Below are 20,073 nucleotides of genomic sequence, written 5' to 3' on the forward strand. Positions count from 1 at the left end.
CAATTTACATTTTATAGTTAGATAAGTTGTTCCCTATTTGCATTATTTTGATTATTAAATTATAGTCATGAGTGACAGGTGGTATACTATGATTCTTTCCTTTACAACTTCTCATTGTCCATGGAGTATCTTTTTTTTGTTTTGTTTATTTGGTGTTCTGTGTACTTATGACACCCTCACAGTTTCTCTCCTACTGTGTAAATTTCTTTTCCTTTCAATAAATTCAAAAACATTAAGTAGTCTACTGATTTCATCTTCTTAGACTCATCTCTCCCAGAATCTTCTCAACTGTACCAACAGGGACTTGTTACTTTCTCTATCATTAGTCTCAGAATCTCCCTTCATCTTCATTCTGGGGAGTCTTTCATGTCTTTCTCTTGTATTGTATTCTTTATGTCTTGGATCCCAAATCTTCATTTTTCTTGCTTTACCTTCTCATTTTAACTATATCCACTAATAGCTTCCAGAAAACAGTATAGAGAAATACATATTTTTGATACTTTGACTATCTGAAAATGCATTCTACTCTCAAATTTAATAGGCAGTTGACTAGAGATAAATTTATAGGCTCGTGTGGTATAATAAAAAATATATATATATGGTCTTTGTCCCTTTGTTCTTTGCAGAGAGCTTCAAAAACCCTTGGAATTTCTTGAGTTCGCCATGCAGATGAGGTGACCCATGGGGGATCCTTAGATAGCTTCAGGATGGGTGCTGGTCACCTGAAAGGCCAACCATGTGACTAGACGGTTGAACTAGTCAAGACTGACCTCCAGGGATGGGAAGGGTGCTGGAAACTGAGTTCAATCATGTAGCCACTTGTTTAATCAAGCATGCCTACATAATGAAACCCCAATAAAAACTCTGGACACTGAAGCTCAATGCAGCTTCCTGCTTGGTGAACACAAAGATGTCCTGGGAGAGTGATGTGTCCAGATTCCATGAGAGATCACGGAAGCTCTGCATCCTCCACCCTCACCTTCTCTAGGTCCTGCCTTATGTGTCTCACTCGGCTGTTCCTGATCTGCATCCTTTATAATAAAACTGTAATCATAAGTGTAGAACTTTTACTGAGTTCTGAGTCACTGAAGTGAATTATCAAACCTAAGGCTGTTGTAGGACACCCCAAATTTGCAGAAGTATGGGAGGCTTGGCATCTGAAGTGGGCGTAGTCTTGTGAAGGGCTCTGCCCTTAATCTGTAAGGTCTAGGCTCCCTCCAAGTAGTTAATGTCAGAACTGAACTGTAGTGCAATACACCCACTTGGGTAGAATTTATAACAAGCTGGGCAGAGTGCAGATGGTTTGGGACACCTGAAACTTGCCTGGTACCTGAAGTGGGGGCAGTCTTGTGAATGACTTTACCCTTAAATGTAGGGTCTACGCTAAGTCTGGGTAGTGTCAGAACTGATTTGAACTGTAGGACAACTAGTGGTGTCAGAGAACTGGTTTGGGAACATAGCTGAAAATAATCTTACAGAAGTTTTAAGAAATTGCTACTCTACTTCCCAGATTCCAGTGTGCTGTTTATATACCTAAAGACATTTGTATTCCTGTTTCTTTGTGTGAAATTTGTTTTCTTCTTCTCTACAAGGTTTTAAGATTTACTCTTTATTCTCAGTGAGATGAAATTTCATCATGATGTACCTAGTGTGGGATTTTCATCTGTGGCACTGGATACTGGAGAGACCATTTTATCTGGAAAACTATGCCCTTCAGTTCTGGGGGATTTTAATTTATTTTTAGGATTTCCTTCCTCTAGTTTGTCCATTCTCTTTCTGGAACCCCCTTTTTATTTGGATATTGAACCCTCCTAGAATGATTCTCTGACTTTCTTATCTTTTCTATTTTCCATTGCGTTATTCCTTTGTGCTATTTTCTGAGAAATTTATCTTTTAACCTTTCTGTTGAGATTTTCATTTCTACTATTACAATTTTAATTCCCAAGAACTCTTTTTTAAATTCTCTGAATGTTCCTTTTTATACCATCATTTTCTCACTTTATGGATAAATTATCTTTTATCTTGAGAATATTAATGTTAGTTCTACTTTTCTTAAGTTTTTTTCTTCTTGTATAGTCTTTATTTCCATTAAATCATTTTTATTAGAAACTTTCTTAAAATCTCTGGTGGTCTTTAGCTGTCTAGCCATATTTAGGAATGGACGGCCTATGAAGCTCTATGCCTAAAGGATGGAGTCTGTCAGCTGTAGCCATCCAGTAGGGTGGTCTAGCTGGGATGTTTTATTGAGGAATCCTCCAGTGTCAGTACCTTTAGGTCTCTCTTCCTGGGTTAGTCACATTTCTTAGAGAAGTTGCTTCTAGAAACTTGCCTGTATTATAAAGCTGGATGCCAATGAGGGTTTCAGCATTCAGTAAGGAAATTTTCACTTATTTCAGTTTTTAGTATGATACCTCCCTCCCAACTTCAACTATACTAGGATTACCCTTATCCAAAGACCCTTTGTTTTACCTTTTCCAGAATAATCTCTCAGCTTTTGCTGAGACTGGAAAGTAGCAGTCACTTAGCCATGCAGAGTTGAAGAGAGGTTCTGGAGGCTCCACCGGCTTCTTAAACTTTCAGTCATCCTCTTGCTTTTAACCTCTTTCTTAATCCCCACATCCAGAGGTAGCATATCCAGGTGTAACCAATTCCGGAACCTTGTAGGACTCCACAGTGTAAAATGGGTTGCTTCCTGACTTCCTACTGCTGACTCAGGGGTCAACTCTCTACCATAAGCTAGGAGAGTAATTTGTTTACCTGCTTTCTAGCTCCCCAAATTTTATTGATGTCACCTCCCCTGGTATTTGTGATTTTTCATTTTATCCTTTTACTGCCATTTTAATGGAGTTTGTAGAGTAAGCATAGATATATGTGTATGATCAATTCTTACTATGGATTACATACAAAGAGATAGCTTATTTACAAATTGTTAGTAGCCAAATTAAGTTAGTTATCTGATTATACGAAAACAGATAACTGAAGTAAGGTATCTGTATTTATGGCTCTATAAATTTTAACTGCCTTAAAGTTATGAAGAAACCAAAGTAGTACAGGTTTTTGAAATCTATTTAATTTAGTGAAAAAACTTATAAACTTATTAAGTGTCTCAATTCTTTAGAGCACCTATTTCAATGATGCCACGTTAATTATACCTATTTCCTCTTCTTAGAATAACTACCTATATTTATGTCTGCAAACAAAAGAGACAATTTACTAACCTCTGCTTCTGTTGCTTGGGACTGTAAAAGCTGTCGTATACGAAGTATGTCCTTCTCTATTTGTTGAATTCTGGTTATTCTTCGCTAAAATAAAATAAGTAACCAAATTAGATCTATTTTTATTAAAAACATTAGTTTAAATAACCGTACTATGGTTACCACTTAACAGCTTAGGGTTATACCAAATCACTCTTATATAAGAATTAGATATGCATATATATTCATACACTGATGACATATTAGGATCAGTTCAATTTTTTTAATAAATCTAACTTTATACAACAGATCTCTAGATCTACTTAGGAAAACTATAAAAATACACGTCATATATCAAATTGTATGATGCATAGAGTGTGAAATTGGTATTTAAAAGCTAGTCTCAAAAACTACTTCAACAAAGAGAAAATTACATCTGAATTTAATCTTCTATATTAATCCAGATGTCAGTACAGTGTAATGGATTTATACAAAGCATGGTATACCTGTAAAGGGAAAGAGCAGCTGATTTGTTTTAAAAACATCAGGCTTTAAACAGTAAGAATAATCTTCCCCCAAATTATTCTTATTACAAGTCAGTGGTACCTTTCAGATTTAGCTTTCCCAAATACCTACTGCAGCTAAACATTATTTTTATTCCCAACACTAAGATCACAATGATGGTAAGAGCTACTGCTCTGCCCATATCCTGAGACCTTCAAGTGAACACAAAGTAGTAACTATAGATCAAACAATGTGGAACTGAAAAAATGTGGGAAAAGTGTTTTCAAGTATATGTTTTAAAAACAAGTACTGCCGGGGGCTTCCCTGGTGGCACAGTGGTTGAGAGTCCGCCTGCCAATGCAGGGGACACGGGTTCGTGCCCCGGTCTGGGGAGATCCCGCATGCCGCGGAGCAGCTAGGCCCGTGAGCCATGGCCGCTGAGCCTGCGCGTCCGGAGCCTGTGCTCCGCAACGCGAGAGGCCACAACAGTGAGAGGCCCGCGTACCGCAAAAAATGGGGAAAAAAGTGTTAGAAGCTAGATGGAGTCATTTCCAAACTTTTATGATTATGCACCCATCAATAAAAGATTTCTGAGCATGTATACCTCAATAGATAAATAATAAAAGTACTGTAACAAATAGCTTTAAGTATATATAGTTATAAAACTTACATATAAAACTTACCCTTTGAGCATATCTAATTTTGCTGAAATACAATGTCTTTACGATTTTATTGCCATAGTAAAAATGCTTACGGTTGCTATTTTCCAATGTTATGATAAACAAACACAGAAAAGCTCAAAAGAGTTGCACTCACCAAAAAAGAATCCTTCCTCCCTCCCTTCTTTCCTTCCTTTGTAACACTATAACTGTGCTGATCCTATATCATAATTCTGAAAATAGTGAACCTAAGGTAAATAGTATTCTTTAATTAAGAAATTTTACCACATCCAATTTTCATCATGAAAACATGCTGAAGAAGAAATACCTGTGCTTTTGGTAGCTTTCTAAAGAGACTGCAAAGATGAGTGATCACCTCTACATCAGATGGTAAATACTTCCTGGCATTACATAAGCAATGAAACTACATACAATTAGTGGCTTTGTAATATTTTATTGTTCTCCTCTCTCCATGTAACTAGCTCCCCGTCACCAATAAAGTCCTAAGTCAACATTTTTAATACTCAGAGGATGAAAAAGGAAATCATATCTAACACTCCTCTCAACAGAACTACATTTCTGTATTGCTATTAGGTCACTAAATCCTGAAGTCAAATCTGAGCCTTGATGATTTCTGACACAACAACCTTTGTGCTTCTGTTACTCAACAGGAAAATGGAAGAAGCCAGTAGAATTTCTTTCCATTCTCTATATGACAATCTTGAATATTTATGAAATTATGTTTAACGAAAAATGCTTACTTGTTCTGGCATATGGAGATGGTATTACTTTTGCAAAACTGATTTAAAAAAATAATATAGTAATATAGTTCAATATGAATTCAGGACAACTCTCAACAAATTAGGAATAGAAGGTAAATTCCTTAACTTGATAAATGGTATCAAAAACCTTGAGTAAACAACATACTTAATGGTGAAATTTCAGAAGGATTCCTTTTAGAGCCAAGAGAAGATGAAGAAGACAAATTATCACTGCTTTTTATTCAAAGATGTATTAGAGTTCTTATTTAATAGAAAGAGGAAAAAAAAGGACTGGAAAAGACGAAATTGTCATTACTTGCAAACAAAATAACAGTTTGAATGGAAAATCCAAGAAAATCTTAAACTACTAAGACAATCTATTAAAAGAGTTCAGGAAGACTGCTGGACACATAAATCAAATTTAGTAATGTAATTAAAGAAAATCCCATTCACAATGCAACAAAAACTGTAAGATATCTAGGAATAAATGTAAAAAAAAAGATGTGTAAGAGTTTTATGAAGAATATTACGAAACTTTTTTGAAGGACATAAAATAAGACCTAAATGAACGGAGAGATAAAAAATTAATAACAATACCTAATATTTCCTGAGTGTTTGCTGGATTCCAAGTGTTTTACATATATTAACTCATTTAATCCTCACATTTTACAGGGAATCATTATTAGTATTTTACCAATGGGAAAACTGAGACAGAGAGTTTACCCAAGATCACAGTGCTGATACGTGACAGGTAGGGAATTAGAACCCCGGAGGACTGGCTCCAGAGTCACCCTTTCAACCAAGAACCAATCTTTATATTGTAAAGCTATGAATTCTCCTCAAATTAATTATAAATTCAATGTAATTCTAATCAAAAGCCCATAAGGCTTTTCCTTGAATTTGATGAGTAACAAAACAGAATATAAACACATTTTTACAAACAAAAATAAGAAGGACTCACCCTACTAGGTACCAAGATTAATAAAGCTATAGCAAATAAAACAAATGTGGTTATCAGCGCAGGGACAGAGAAGCTAAAACAGACTAATAGAATAGAGTCTACAAATATCCAGCAAATATAAACTTCTCAGATGCCAGAGACAGCATTACCAATCCATGGGAAAACAGTGGCACATCCAGCAAGTGATAATGGGAAATTTAGTTAACAACATAAATATGCATCGATCTGTGTATATCTGTGTTATGTATATGTGTATACATAATTAATTACACATTATATAATTAATAATATATATTTATTAAATAATCAAAATTACATTGTATATATTAAATAAGTATATATACATTGATATAAAAATCATATGTGTGTGTATATATATATATAATTAGATTCCTACTTCCAAAACATATATAATAGCAAATGTGAGATGAATTAAAGACCTAATTGTAAAAATAAAACATTAAAACTATTAGGAAAAAATACAAGGGTATCTTTAAGGATAGGAAAAGATGTATAAATAGGTCAAAGAAAGCACAAATATGGCAATACAATTAATTTAGCTTTATAACAAAAACTAATTTTGTTATCATGAAGCTAAAGTAGGTAACATATTTGGCAGGGAGGGGTTGTGATATACATTATGTATAACAGATTGGTATCTAGAGGATATTAAAATATCTCTCAAATACATAAGAATAAGACATTTAACATAATAGAAAATGGGCAAAGGATATGGAAAAATGACAAAATGAAAATCTAATAAATACATGAAAAGATAATCAGCTTCAGCAGTACTCATGGAAGTACAAACTAAATGACAAGATAATGCTTCAAATGCCCACTGACTGTTAATTATAAAATGTGACTCACAATTGCTGAAAAAATCAGGTAAAAGAAACGGGAATTCTCACATATGACTAGGAGAAATGTAAACTGATAAAATCATTTTGAGTGCAATTTGGCACACACTATTCAAAACACTCATACCTTATGACCAGCAATTACGCTTTTAGGTATACACCCTAGAGCAGAGGTCAGCAAATTAGGGCTTGGTAGCCATCTGTATTTATGAATTAAGTTTTACTGAAACACAGCCATGCCCATCTGCTTATATATTGTCATCTATGGTTACCTTCTTGCTACAAAGGCAGAGCTGAGTAGTTACGACAGAGACCATATGGCCACATAGTCTAAAATATTTACCATACAGCTCTTTATGAAATAGACTGATTCTTGAACTAGAGAAACTGTTGCGCACGTTTACAGGATATGAATAAGTATGTTTATCAGAGTTGTTTTAACAGTGAAAAATTAGGCATAGAGGAGAGCAGGCACCACCATACTAGGTGCAAATATGTGTTGAACAAATAATGGAGAAAATAAATAACCAAACTGTTAACAGAGATAGCTAGAGACTAACACATGCGTGGGCAAGAGTGGATTTTGTTTCAACTTTCCCTAAATTGTTCCCCAGTCTTTCGTATGTTTTACTGGTCATTTACATTTTCTTTTCAATAAATTGAATGATTACATCCTCTGCCCATATAAAAAAGAGTTCTCGGGCTTCCCTGGTGGCGCAGTGGTTGAGAGTCCGCCTGCCGATTCAGGGGACATGGGTTTGTGCCCCGGTCTGGGAGGATCCCACATGCCGCAGAGCGGCTGGGCCCGTGAGCCATGGCCACTGAGCCTGCGCATCCGGAGCCTGCGCTCTGCAGCAGGAGAGGCCACAACAGTGAGAGGCCCGCGTACCGCCAAAAAAAAAAAAAAAAAAAAAAGAGTTGTCTTTTTCTTATTGTTTGTAGGAATTCTTATAGCACAGGGATATTAACCTTTTCCCCTTACGTGTACAAATATTTTCCCTTAGTTTATTTTCTGCAGGATGAATGTTTTAAATTTTTATGAAATAAATCCTGTTTCCCACCCTGCCTTTATTGCTTATGTTTCCATTCTTAATTAAGATCTCTCTTGTTCTATATTTTCTATTAATTTATGTTTATTTTTTACATTTAGATATTTAATCCACCTATAATTGTTCATGTACAAGATGTGAGTTAGGGATCTAATTCAATTTCTCTTCTACCAAACAGGTTCCTAGTTATACCTATGCGTTTATTGAGTTATTTACCATTTCCCCCCAAATTTATAACTTTTATCATTAAAAGATTCCATATTTTCTTATATCTTTTTCTAGTCTCTATTCTGTTCTATTTGCCTACGTCTATACCTGTGCTATCATACTGTGATCACTACAACACCTTTACAGTAAGTTTTAACAAATGGTAAGGTAAATCCTCACTCATAATTTTCTTAAATATTTTTGGAAATTTTTACTTTGCAAACTTTAGAATCATTTTTCTGGGCTCCAAAAAAAATTTAAGGTTATGACTGGAATTGTATTATATATCAACTTTTTAAAGGAAGACATTTTTAGGATGTTAAAGTCTTCCCACCTAGGCTTCCTTATTTATTTTTTTCAGCAACAGAGACATCAATGGTTTAATGGATTGGGGGATCTTACACACCTGAAGCAAGGTCCTGGAGTGACACCCCACCATGTGCAGCGGACAGCGGGCAGGACATTGCAGCGGGTTTCCCTCCCGGTGGAAGGGGAGATTTGCTAGTTATAGGGAGAATTACCTCAGGTGGGCTCATTAGTTACCAGGGAAGTCAGCAGAAACTAGCAGAGGGGGAAGTCCCTCACTGCCCCATTGATGAGAGCCATCACCAGCTGGGGCCTGGGGCAAGCCTGCAGGAAGGTCAGTCATGTGAATGGGGTGTAGGTGAAGCAGGCACTGGTTGAGCAGGGGATGTACAGAGAGCAAGACAACAGCCATCTTGGGTGGCCTGATCATACCGCTCCACCCCTCCATACCCTGCATGACCCTTACCAACTGGGTTCGCCCCTCTTCCGTGATTCCCTGGGGTCAGGTACGTAGGGGGCACTTCAACCAGATACCCCAAATACAATACAGACAGCAGCACAGGCTCCTCTATTTTTAAGGCCATATTTTGCATCCTTTAGCAATTTTATATTTTTCTTCATGTGGGTATGTTCCAGGTATTTTAAAGTGTCCTGTTACTGTAAACAGGTCATCCTACCCCATCTTCCATTTCCAAGTGGTAGCTATTGCTACTAGAGAAAGCCTACTAATTTTTAATTTTTGTAATGTACCTTAACTCCAGCCACCTTACTCAATTCTCTCATTACCTGAAATATTTTTTGACTCTTCTCTACAGCTTTTCTAGGCAAACAACCATATAATTTACAAATGACAATTATTTGGTCTCTTCCCTTCTAGTTGGAAAATAGTGTAGTATTTAAACAACTTATTTTCTTTCTAACTGAATTAGTGGACCTCCAAACACAGTTAAATAATAGTGATGACAGCAAGCACCCAACCATATTAATGAGTGCAATGGTAATAATCTTATTATTTCTCTATTCAAGTTAATATAAAGTTGACTTCTGGTTTCTGATACATAATTATTCCTTAAAAAACTTTTACTCTACTCTTATTTTATTTGGAATTTTTATCCATCCTTTCCCCTTGCAAATGAGATCCCACATTTTTTTCTCATGGCTTCTTCAGGTCTTCCTAGGATCCACTTCCCTATGCTCATTAGCTGGCCATAGTCTTACATGTTGAGTCATTTAAACAGAGAGTTAGGAGGGAAAGATGTACTGTGGACAATTACTAACAAATAGCTAACAGAAGCTAGCTATCAGCTACCAGAAGAGGAGCATCTAATTCTTCTTCCCTCATAATTCCAAGGCATAGCAGAACAGTATCAGGGAAATTAAATATGAAGGCAGAATTATGTGAACACTGGTTATGTTGCCCAGCAGCCATGGTAAATTTTTAACGTTTTTATTGGAGTATAATTGCTTTACAATGGTGTGTTAGTTTCTGCTTTATAACAAAGCGAATGAGCTATACATATACACATATCCCCATATCTCCTCCCTCTTGCATCTCCCTCCCACCCTCCCTATCCTACCTCTCTAGGTGGTCACAAAGCACCAAGCTGATCTCCCTGTGCTATGCGGCTGCTTCCCATGAGCTATTTTACATTTGGTAGTGTATATATGTCCATACCACGCTCTTTCTCCCAGATTACCCTACCCCCTCCCCATATCCTCAAGTCCATTCTCCAGTAGGTCTGTGTCTTTATTCCCATCTTGCCCCTAGGTTCTTCAGAACTTTTTTTTTTTAATTCCATATATGTGTGTTAGCAAACGGTATTTGTTTTTCTCTTTCTGACTTACTTCTCTCTGTATGACAGACTCTAGGTCCATCCACCTCACTACAAATAACTCAATTTCGTTTCTTTTTATGGCTGAGTAATATTCCATTGTATATATGTGCCACATCTTTATTCATTCATCTGTTGATGGACACTTAGAATGCTTCCACGTCCTGGCTACTGTAAATATAGCTGCAGTGAATATTGTGGTACATGACTATTTTTGAATTATGGTATTCTCAGGGTATATGCCCAGAGGTGGGATTGCTGGGTCATATGAGAGTTCTATTTTTAGTTTTTTAAGGAACCTCCATATTGTTCTCCATAGTGGCTGTATGAATTTACATTCCCACCAACAGTGCAAGAGGGTTCCCTTTTCCCCACGCCCTCTCCAGCATTTATGGTTTGTAGATTTTTTGATGATGACCATTCTGACCGATGTGAGATGATATCGCATTGTAGTTTTGATTTGCATTTGTCTAATGATGTTGAGCATTCTTTCATGTGTTTGTTGGCAATCTGTGTATCTTCTTTGGAGAAGTGTCTCTTTAGGTCTTCTGCCCATTTTTGGATTGGGTTGTTTGTTTTTTTGATATGGAGCTGCATGAGCTGCTTGTATGTTTTGGAGATTAATCCTTTGTCAGTTGCTTCATTTGCAAATATTTTCTCCCACTCTGAGGGTTGTCTTTTCGTCTTGTTTATGGTTTCCTTTGCTCTGCAAAAGCTTTTAAGTTTCATTAGGTCCCATTTGTTTATTTTTGCTTTTATTTCCATTTCTCTAGGAGGTGGGTGGGTCAAAAAGGATCTTGCTGTGATTTATGTCATAGAGTGTTCTCCTTATGTTTTCCTCTAAGAGTTTGATAGTGTCTGGCTTTACTTTTAGGTCTTTAATCCATTTTGAGTTTATTTTTGTGTATGGTGTTAGCGAGTGTTCTAATTTCATTCTTTTACATGTAGCTGTCCAGTTATCCCAGCACCACTTATTGAAGAGGCAGTCTTTTCTCCACTGTATATTCTTGCCTCCTTTATCAAAGATAAGGTGGGGCTTCCCTGGTGGCGCAGTGGTTGAGAGCCTGCCTGCCGATGCAGGGGACATGAGTTCATGCCCAGGTCCGGGAAGATCCCACATGCCACGGAGCGGCTGGGCCTGTGAGCCATGGCTGCTGGGCCTGCGCGTCCGGAGCCTGTGCTCCGCAACGAGAGAGGCCACAACAGTGAGAGGCCCGTGTACCATTAAAAAAAAAAAAAAAAGGATAAGGTGACCATATGTGCATGGGTTTAACTCTGGGCTTTCTATCCTGTTCCATTGATCTATATTTCTGTTTTTGTACCAGTACCATATTGTCTTAATTACTGTAGCTCTGTAGTATAGTCTGAAGTCTGGGAGCCTGATTCCTCCAGCTCCGTTTTTCTCTCTCAAGATTGCTTTGGCTATTTGGGGTCTTTTGTGTTTCCATACACATTGTGAAATTTTTTCTTCTAGTTCTGTGTAAAATGCCAGTGGTAGTTTGATAGGGATTGCACTGAATCTATAGATTGCTTTGGGTAGTATAGTCATTTTCACAATGTTGATTCTTCCAATCCAAGAACATGGTATATCTCTCCATCTGTTGGTATCATCTTTAATTTCTTTCATCAGTGTCTTATAATTTTCTGCATACAGGTCTTTTGTCTCCTTAGGTAGGTTTATTCCTAGATATTTTATTCTTTCTGTTGCAATGGTAAATGGGAGTGTTTTCTTGATTTCACTTTCAGATTTTTCATCATTAGTATATAGGAATGCAAGAGATTTCTGTGCATTAATTTTGTATCCTGCTACTTTACCAAATTCATTGATTAGCTCTAGTAGTTTTCTGGTAGCATCTTTAGGATACTCTATGTATAGTATCATGTCATCTGCAAACAGTGACAGCTTTACTTCTTCTTTTCTGATTTGGATTCCTTTTATTTCTTTTTCTTCTCTGACTGCTGTGGCTAAAACTTCCAAAACTATGTTGCATAACAGTGGTAAGAGTGGGTAACCTTGTCTTGTTCCTGATCTTAGTGAAAATGGTTTCAGTTTTTCACCACTGACGACGATGCTGGCTGTGGGTTTGTCATATATAGCCTTTATTATGTTGAGGTATGTTCCCTCTATGCCTACTTTCTGGAGGGTTTTTATCATAAATGGGTGTTGAATTTTGTCAAAAGCTTTCTCTGCGTCTATTGAGATGATCATATGGTTCTTCTCCTTCAATTTGTTAATACGGTATATCACATTGATTGATTTGTGTATATTGGAGAATCCCTGCATTCCTGGGATAAACCCCACTTGATCATGGTGAATGATACTTTTAATGTGCTGTTGGATTCTGTTTGCTAGTATTTTGTTGAGGATTTTTGCATCTTTGTTCATCAGTGATAGATGCATGATCTTTGTGCATCTTTGTGACATCTTTGTCTGGTTTTGGTATCAGGGTCATGGTAAATTATTCTTATTTTGAACTAGTGTCAAAGTAAAGACAGACTTTAACATATCTCTAATAATAAAATTTAATCAATGGTAACAGAGCTGTAATTCATTAGATTCTTAACAGCTCTCTAGCTAGTGCTGTTTCACAGTTTAATAATAAATAAGTTACCTGTGCTCGTTTTTCCATATCCTGGCAAGTACCCAGTTGTTCTTCCATTGCAACTCTGATTTGCCTTGCTTCATATTCCAATTGCCTTCTGGTCATATCTGTCTGTAAGGAAAACTAAAACCACAAATAAAATGGAAACATTAATATCTTGTGTGTTTATCAGTAAAAATAAAAAAGCATATAAGTACCAATAAAGAACATGAATAAGCAAATATGTAAGTTACTGTGCATGAGAGAATTATTTTTTTACTCCAAGGAGTCCTAAAACTTGATTATCGGTGCTATGCTCAGACTGGGTCTCTGATGTGAAATGCAGAGTTGAAACACTTTTATTGCCCCATAGTCACAAACAGCTTTAATTAAATTGTACACTTTCATTTAAAATATATAATTGGGGACTTCCCTGGTGGCACAGTCATTAAGAATCTGTCTGCCAATGCAGGGGACATGGGTTTGAGCCCTGGTCCAGGAAGATCCCACATGCTGCGGAGCAACTAAGCCTGTATGCCACAACTACTGAGCCTGTGTGCCACAATTACTGAAGTCTGTGCGCCTAGAGCCCGTGCTCTGCAACGAGAAGCCACCACAATGAGAAGCCCGTGCACCAAAGAGTAGCCCCTGCTCGCCAGAGGTAGAGAAAGCCTGCACGCAGCAACGAAGACTCAATGCAGCCATAAATAAATAAATTTTATAAATAAATAAATTAAATATATAATCGGTCCAGTTAGGGTAAGCCTATCTTCAGTCACCTTATAATCCTGCTCTGAAGAGGTAGTACTTTGAATTATTAAAAACTAGAATAGTAATGTGGACAACATAGAATAACCAAGAATCAGGTCCATCATCCTTAAGTTTATACGTCAATTTTAGGTACAGACTGTTGTATACATGTAGACTAAACAGAGAGAACTTTCCCATTTGTAAAAAGAAGAAAATGGAATAAGAAAAAGCTTTTATATAATATAATCATTAATTGTGAGACAATACAAACTTTTTGGTAAAAATCCAAATGTGAACCCAAGTTGAAACAAACCAAAAAAAGTACTTCACAGAGTGGGTGTTAATTCATTCAAAATTTTATTTGCCCTTTAACTAAAATTCCAGGTACTGTGGTAACTGCTAGGCACAAAAAAGGATGAAAAGGACAAGGTAAATAAACTTGCAAAGACATGCTCCAAGAGGTGATAAAGGTTAAAAATATGACTAGACAAAATGATAGGTAACAGGGTTATAATGGGCCATGACGAGAGTAAGGAAGTGCTGTAGATTTTTCATGCTCTATACACCCAATAAAAAGCTGCATGTGTGGAATTCCCTGGTGGTCCAGAGGCTAGGACTCTGTGCTTTCATTGCTGAGGGCCTGGGTTCGATCCCTGGTCAGGGAACTAAGATCCCACGAGCCGTGAGGCGGGACCAAAGAAAAGAAAATGAAAAATTTAAGCTAAGAGCGGAAGATATATTTTAATTAGCCTATTTTTTCCCTTTTTAAAAATTATTTTAAAATTTATGGATAACAGTTAAAATATAGTCTTGTTTAAAATTATTAATGTTATTAATGTATTTCAGAAATGTTCTTACATGTGCCATCCCATGAATAAAACAGTTGACATGGAGAGGTTGGGTGGGGAGGAAGAGGCTGACAGAATTAAATTATTTTTTTTTACATAGTTATATTTGCAAAACAAATTTAGTATATCTGCAAAAAGCCCTAAGATCCATACCACCAGATACTGTCATTTGAATAGGACGCAAGTTATCTCAAAGATACTTTTAATGCAAAAATTATCTGGCATGAGTCCTGTAATACAGTTCAAAAAACAGACAGATGGTAATAAACATTTCTACAGAGTACGTCTGGTAATTGAACACACAGAATAAAAAAACCAGTTTCCTAGTAGAACCCTGAGTCCTTTAGTATTCAAACTTAAGAGGTTTTCTTAACAAGGGACTTAAAATAAATATGCTTGAGCCTAATGAAATTTTATCATCTTTATAAACAAAATTCATTATTATATATTTAGGTTTAAAGTTGGATAAAACATATTACTGTTTACAAATAACTATAAATGCAGTTATAAATTTATATATACTTTTAGATATTACAAATAAGTCACTTTGTCAAGTTACTTACATTTTCAGTTAAAGGAAGACTATCTATTCTTTTAGTGAGATTCTGAAGTTGAGCATAATACCAGTCTTTTTCCTTTTCTTCTTTGTCAAGGTCAGCAAGAAGCAATGATCTGTTTTTCAAAAAAAGTTAAGTTTACACAATGCTAATATAGCACACACAACAGCAGTTCTGATAAGCTGTAACTGTACTGTTCTCTATTTAAAGTATAATGAATAAATGAAAATTTTATTAATTTTGGATTTTTGAAGGTGGGACTTAATACAAGAATAAAAGGTATAATAAAGGAGTAAAGAAAAGCAGTAATTATGCAAAAAACAAACCTAGAGTACAGGGAACTACTGCATTGGACATAGATGTAGCTCTCAGCTTCTCAGCAGTTAAAACAGTAAGAAATATATTGTCACTGTGTAATAAGAGGAAATTATTCTGAGGGAGAGAAATGTTTTCTTAGTTTGGAATTTGAAGATGAATTTGTTGTATAAATTCCTCACAACCTAATCGATGATGTCCTCAATAACAATCTATATCAAGATACTCCATATCTGACCATTATAAAGATAAATGTAAAATAAGAGTGTTAATGGGAAAAAATCAGTAGGTACAAGAAGTATATGATCTATCTCCTTTCATGTGGCTCTTTCCCAAAGCAACCACTATTATCACTCCCGTGTATATATTTCCAGAGATACTCTATAAAAATGCAAGGATATATATATATAATTACATGTACATTTTTTAAACATAAATAGTAGCATATTTTTATATGTGGTGTCCTATAACTTTTTTTTTCTCACTTAAAAATCTATCTTGGAGATCACTCTGTATCAGAACATAAGAAGGTCCTATGTGTTTTTTGCTAGCTGCAAAGATATTCATGAATCCATACAGGGATAAACTATAACTGGTTCTATGTTGGAGAGCATTTAGGATCTTTCTAATCTTTTGCTATTACAAACAATGCTGCACTGAATATCCTTATACATAAGTTCATTTCACAAATGTGCAAGCATGTACAGAAGATAAATTCCTAGGGTATGTAAATTTTAAAATTACTGCCCTTATTAGGTATTGTACCTATTTATGCTCTTGCCACCTTCACCAATGCAAACGTTTAAAAAATTTTTACATACCTAGTATTTTAAGAAATGGTACATCACTATGGTTGTAATTTGATTTTTATTAGTATGAGTAAGGTTAAGTAGTTTTTCAAGTTTAAAATCCATTTGTATTTCCATTTCTGTGACTTTTTCTTATTTATAGGACCTCTTCTATATTAAGAATGATAGCACTTTGTCAGTTATAAATATTTTTTCTCAGTTTACACTTGTTTTTTCACTGTTTTTACCATGTAGAAAATTTTAATTTTCCCGTAGTCAGATCTGAGGATATTTTTTATTATGGCTTCTGGGGTTTGCTCCTACACAGAGTTGTTCCCCACTCTGACACTGTTACTTTAAAATTCTATTTGATTATATTATCTTGAAGAATATGTATGCATGTGAGTATGGAAGGTTCTATTCTTGCTAAAATTCCCTTTCCTTTACTGAGAAGCAATTTAAAAAATAAGAAATAAGCCTTTACTTTTGATGTGGCAACCGCAGTAGTGAGGGAATCCATGGGAAGGAAGCCAGGCCCTGGTTATGATGTAACAACCTGGGGTGGGGGAGGTGTGCTGACCAATGAGAAGCTGTCCCCTCCCTTCCATTTTTGACGAAAGAACCAGGAGAAAGCAATGTAGAAATCTTGAATCTCTTTCACAGGCTGGATACTAAAACTGACATAAAAATGAGATCTGATTCTATTTTTCAATGTTCCCTGGTGAGTACCTGTAGGACCTACCAGGACTAAGATGGGGAAATAAGGGATAGATGGAGATGCTATTTCCTCTGATTACTCTCCAATAAATAGGCTTATTTAAATAAGATTTGGGTGCTAAAAGTGCTTAAATGGATAGGCTGATGTTAGTGATGGTCGTGGAGTGAGGAAAATGTTAAGGAGAAGAGGGACAAGTTGTTACTCTCAAGTTTAAGATCGAACTGTGGCAAAATGCTCTGGGGAAGCAAAAGTTACCAAGTCTTGAGCCAGCATGATAACAAGTGGTTAGCTGAGAGTAGTTGATCTTGTAACTTACACAACAGTGCTTAAGACTCAACACTGAAACAAGGTCCAGACCCAGAAGCTGGTGGGTTTCTATGGTTTGTTTACTGTACTAATGGCTTATTTAGTGACTGTCAAGAGTCTTCTTTAAAATGTAAATCTCATGTCTTCTTAGTCCTCTAGCTAATTCAAGATCATCTAGAAGAGCATGGCACATGTATTATGCACTTAAATATTTGTTAAATGTATTAATGGCTAATGTGACAATGGCTGCCTATTGAGTGTATCAGACATAGTGCTAAGTACTTTTAAAAAAATCGAATTTTATCCTCACAACATCTTTTAAGGTAGTTCTTCTTCTTTTTTTTTTTTTTTTTTGTGATACGCGGGCCTCTCACTGCTGTGGCCTCTCCCGTTGCGGAGCACAGGCTCCGGACGCGCAGGCTCAGCAGCCATGGCCCACGGGCCCTGCCACTCCGCGGCATGTGGGATCCTCCTGGACCGGGGCACGAACCCATGTCCCCTGAATCGGCAGGCGGACTTTCAACCACTGCGCCACCAGGGAAACCCTAGGTAGTTATTCTTATGCTAATTTTACAGACTGGAAAACTGAAGTTCAGAAAGGTTATGGACCTGGGTCTGAGTCCTGGCTTGACTACTTTCTAACACTTATCTCAATTATCTTGGGCAATACAGAAAACAAGAAAAAAAAAAGAGACACAGAGATAGTTGATCTATGACTTAAGGGATATCTAGAAATCTATGATATCTAGTTGATCTATGACTTAAGGGATATCTAGAGGGAGAAAAATCATCAAAGAAATAACAGAATTTTCAAAAGCTGAAGAAAATACATTTCCAGAGAAAAAGGGCACAGTGAGTATACAGCATGATGAATCAACAAAACACATATACCAAGGCATTCTGAAAGCTTCAGAAGAAGAAAAATGGTTCCCTGGAAAGGAATGTGAATCAGACCGATACTAAATTTTTCATCAGTGACATTGATTATGAAGAAGGAAAATAAGTTTGAGCCTAGACCTATCCAAACTATCAGGTGTGAGAGCAAAATAAAGATTTTGTCACATAAACAAGAACTAAATTTACCTCCAAACACAGTGAAAACTAAGAGGACACAAGATATATCAGAACTACACACACATATACTCTCCCCCCTCTCTCTGCTAATAAAATTAGATTTTTATCTACATGAAGCGAAGTAAGTTCCTAGGAAAGTCAGTATGCTCACATTCCTCTTAACAGAGCTCAAAGGGGACAAAGAGATGGAAGATTGTAGACCCTAGTTATTAGCTTCTTATTTTTCAGGATAGTGTTTCCTAGACTCTCAGAAGCAGTCGCGATTCAAGGTATGAAACAAAGACTCATGTAAACTCAGAAGAGTAAAGAAAGCTTAACACTATTTCTGGTCCAGATGATTATCCCTATTTTTAGAGATGGACAAACCTGAAACCAGAGGGAAAGTAGTAAAAGGTCTTTTGCCTCTCAGTGAGATATGCTAGGCATTTTCCATATATTAATATTCATTTTTCATAACTCCACAAGGTAGAATCATATCCCTATTTTACAGAAGGGAATGACACAAAAATTTAATGTTGACCAAGGTCCTAGAGGTAATATGTAACATTTATACATTTGAATATTTCTTGAAAGTCTAATACAACTTTTAGGAATATAAATATAATATGGTATTTATCACACATAAAGGAATTTATACGTTTTTAGAAGGTACAAAACACTTGACAAAGTTCCTAATAACGATATATATTCTGATACTCGTAGTGAGATGATTTGAACTTCAAGAAGAAAAGAATTAATACGCTAGCTCTGAGAAACCAGAACTTATTCTATGTCAAGTAATGTTTTTTAGACTTGGAAACTGATAAATTAAAAAATGTTTCATTTGTGGCCACTTGTGATAGGCCTTTAATAATGGAAACAGTCATCTTATACTGGATCTAGTAGTTATTTAAGATCACGTGTATTACTCAATGTACAGAGCATGTGAGTATTTAAGTGACAAAGTAGAAGTTCAGAATCCCAAGAAATTGCCTCCTTTACATTTTTTCGATTTAAGGTAAGTACAATCAACAACATACTGTTTTTGAGATAATAAAGGCAAAATGCTCTGTTTGTGATCATCCACCATACACGCTTCATAATTCCTATCTTGTATCATTAAAAAATGACAAAATACTAGCTAAAATTGGAGCATACAAGTTTACTATTTAATGAAGAAAAGTTACCTCTCTTTTTCAAGTTCTTCTAAATAACCGGTATTTTCTCTGCTTCCATTTACAAACCCTCTTCTCGGAAATGAACCCATAGGAACAGGACTGCACTCTCCTGAACGACTAGATACAGATCCTTCTCGGCTTCCGTAAGAACGGAGGGACATTTTTGACCGTAGTTTCACTCCAGGAAAATTACTGCTATCTAAGTTAAGTTCTAAATAAAATACAGACAAGTTTTTATAAAACAATTGCTTTAAGTGCTCTAAAATATTGCTAATGCAATTATATTATCTTTCTATTTTTTAACATCTTTATTGGAGTATAATTTCTTTACAATGGTGTGTTAGTGTCTGCTTTATAACAAAGTGAATCAGCTATACATATACATATATCCCCATATCTCTTCCCTCTTGCGTCTCCCTCCCACCCTCACTATGTGGTCACAAAGCACTGAGCTGATCTCCCTGTGCTATGCAGCTGCTTCCCACTAGCTATCTATTTTACATTTGGTAGTGTATGTGTCCATGCCACTCTCTCACTTTGTCCCAGATTACCCTTCCCCCTCCCCATATCTTCAAGTCCATTCTCTAGTAGGTCTGTGTCTTTATTCCCATCTTGCCCCTAAGTTCTTCAGAACTATTTTTTTAA

General features: G+C 36.1%; 1 protein-coding gene across 13 annotated transcripts in view; it reads right to left on the reverse strand.

Moving 5' to 3' along the window:
* APC (APC regulator of WNT signaling pathway) overlaps nucleotides 1-20,073 on the reverse strand; it is a gene marked incomplete at its 5' end in the record, with an annotated part of 135,900 nt that overhangs the window by 51,239 nt on the left and 64,588 nt on the right. For all 13 annotated transcript variants that reach the window (XM_079917393.1, XM_079917402.1, XM_079917401.1 and 10 more), the window contains 4 exons: nucleotides 3,219-3,302; nucleotides 12,946-13,059; nucleotides 15,077-15,185; nucleotides 19,438-19,639. In XM_079917393.1, coding sequence (XP_079773519.1) covers nucleotides 3,219-3,302; nucleotides 12,946-13,059; nucleotides 15,077-15,185; nucleotides 19,438-19,639 — 509 coding nt within the window. The remainder of the gene's footprint in view (nucleotides 1-3,218; nucleotides 3,303-12,945; nucleotides 13,060-15,076; nucleotides 15,186-19,437; nucleotides 19,640-20,073) is intronic.

This window comes from Stenella coeruleoalba (genome assembly GCF_951394435.1).
Source record: "Stenella coeruleoalba genome assembly, chromosome: 3".
Taxonomy (NCBI): Eukaryota; Metazoa; Chordata; class Mammalia; order Artiodactyla; family Delphinidae; genus Stenella; species Stenella coeruleoalba.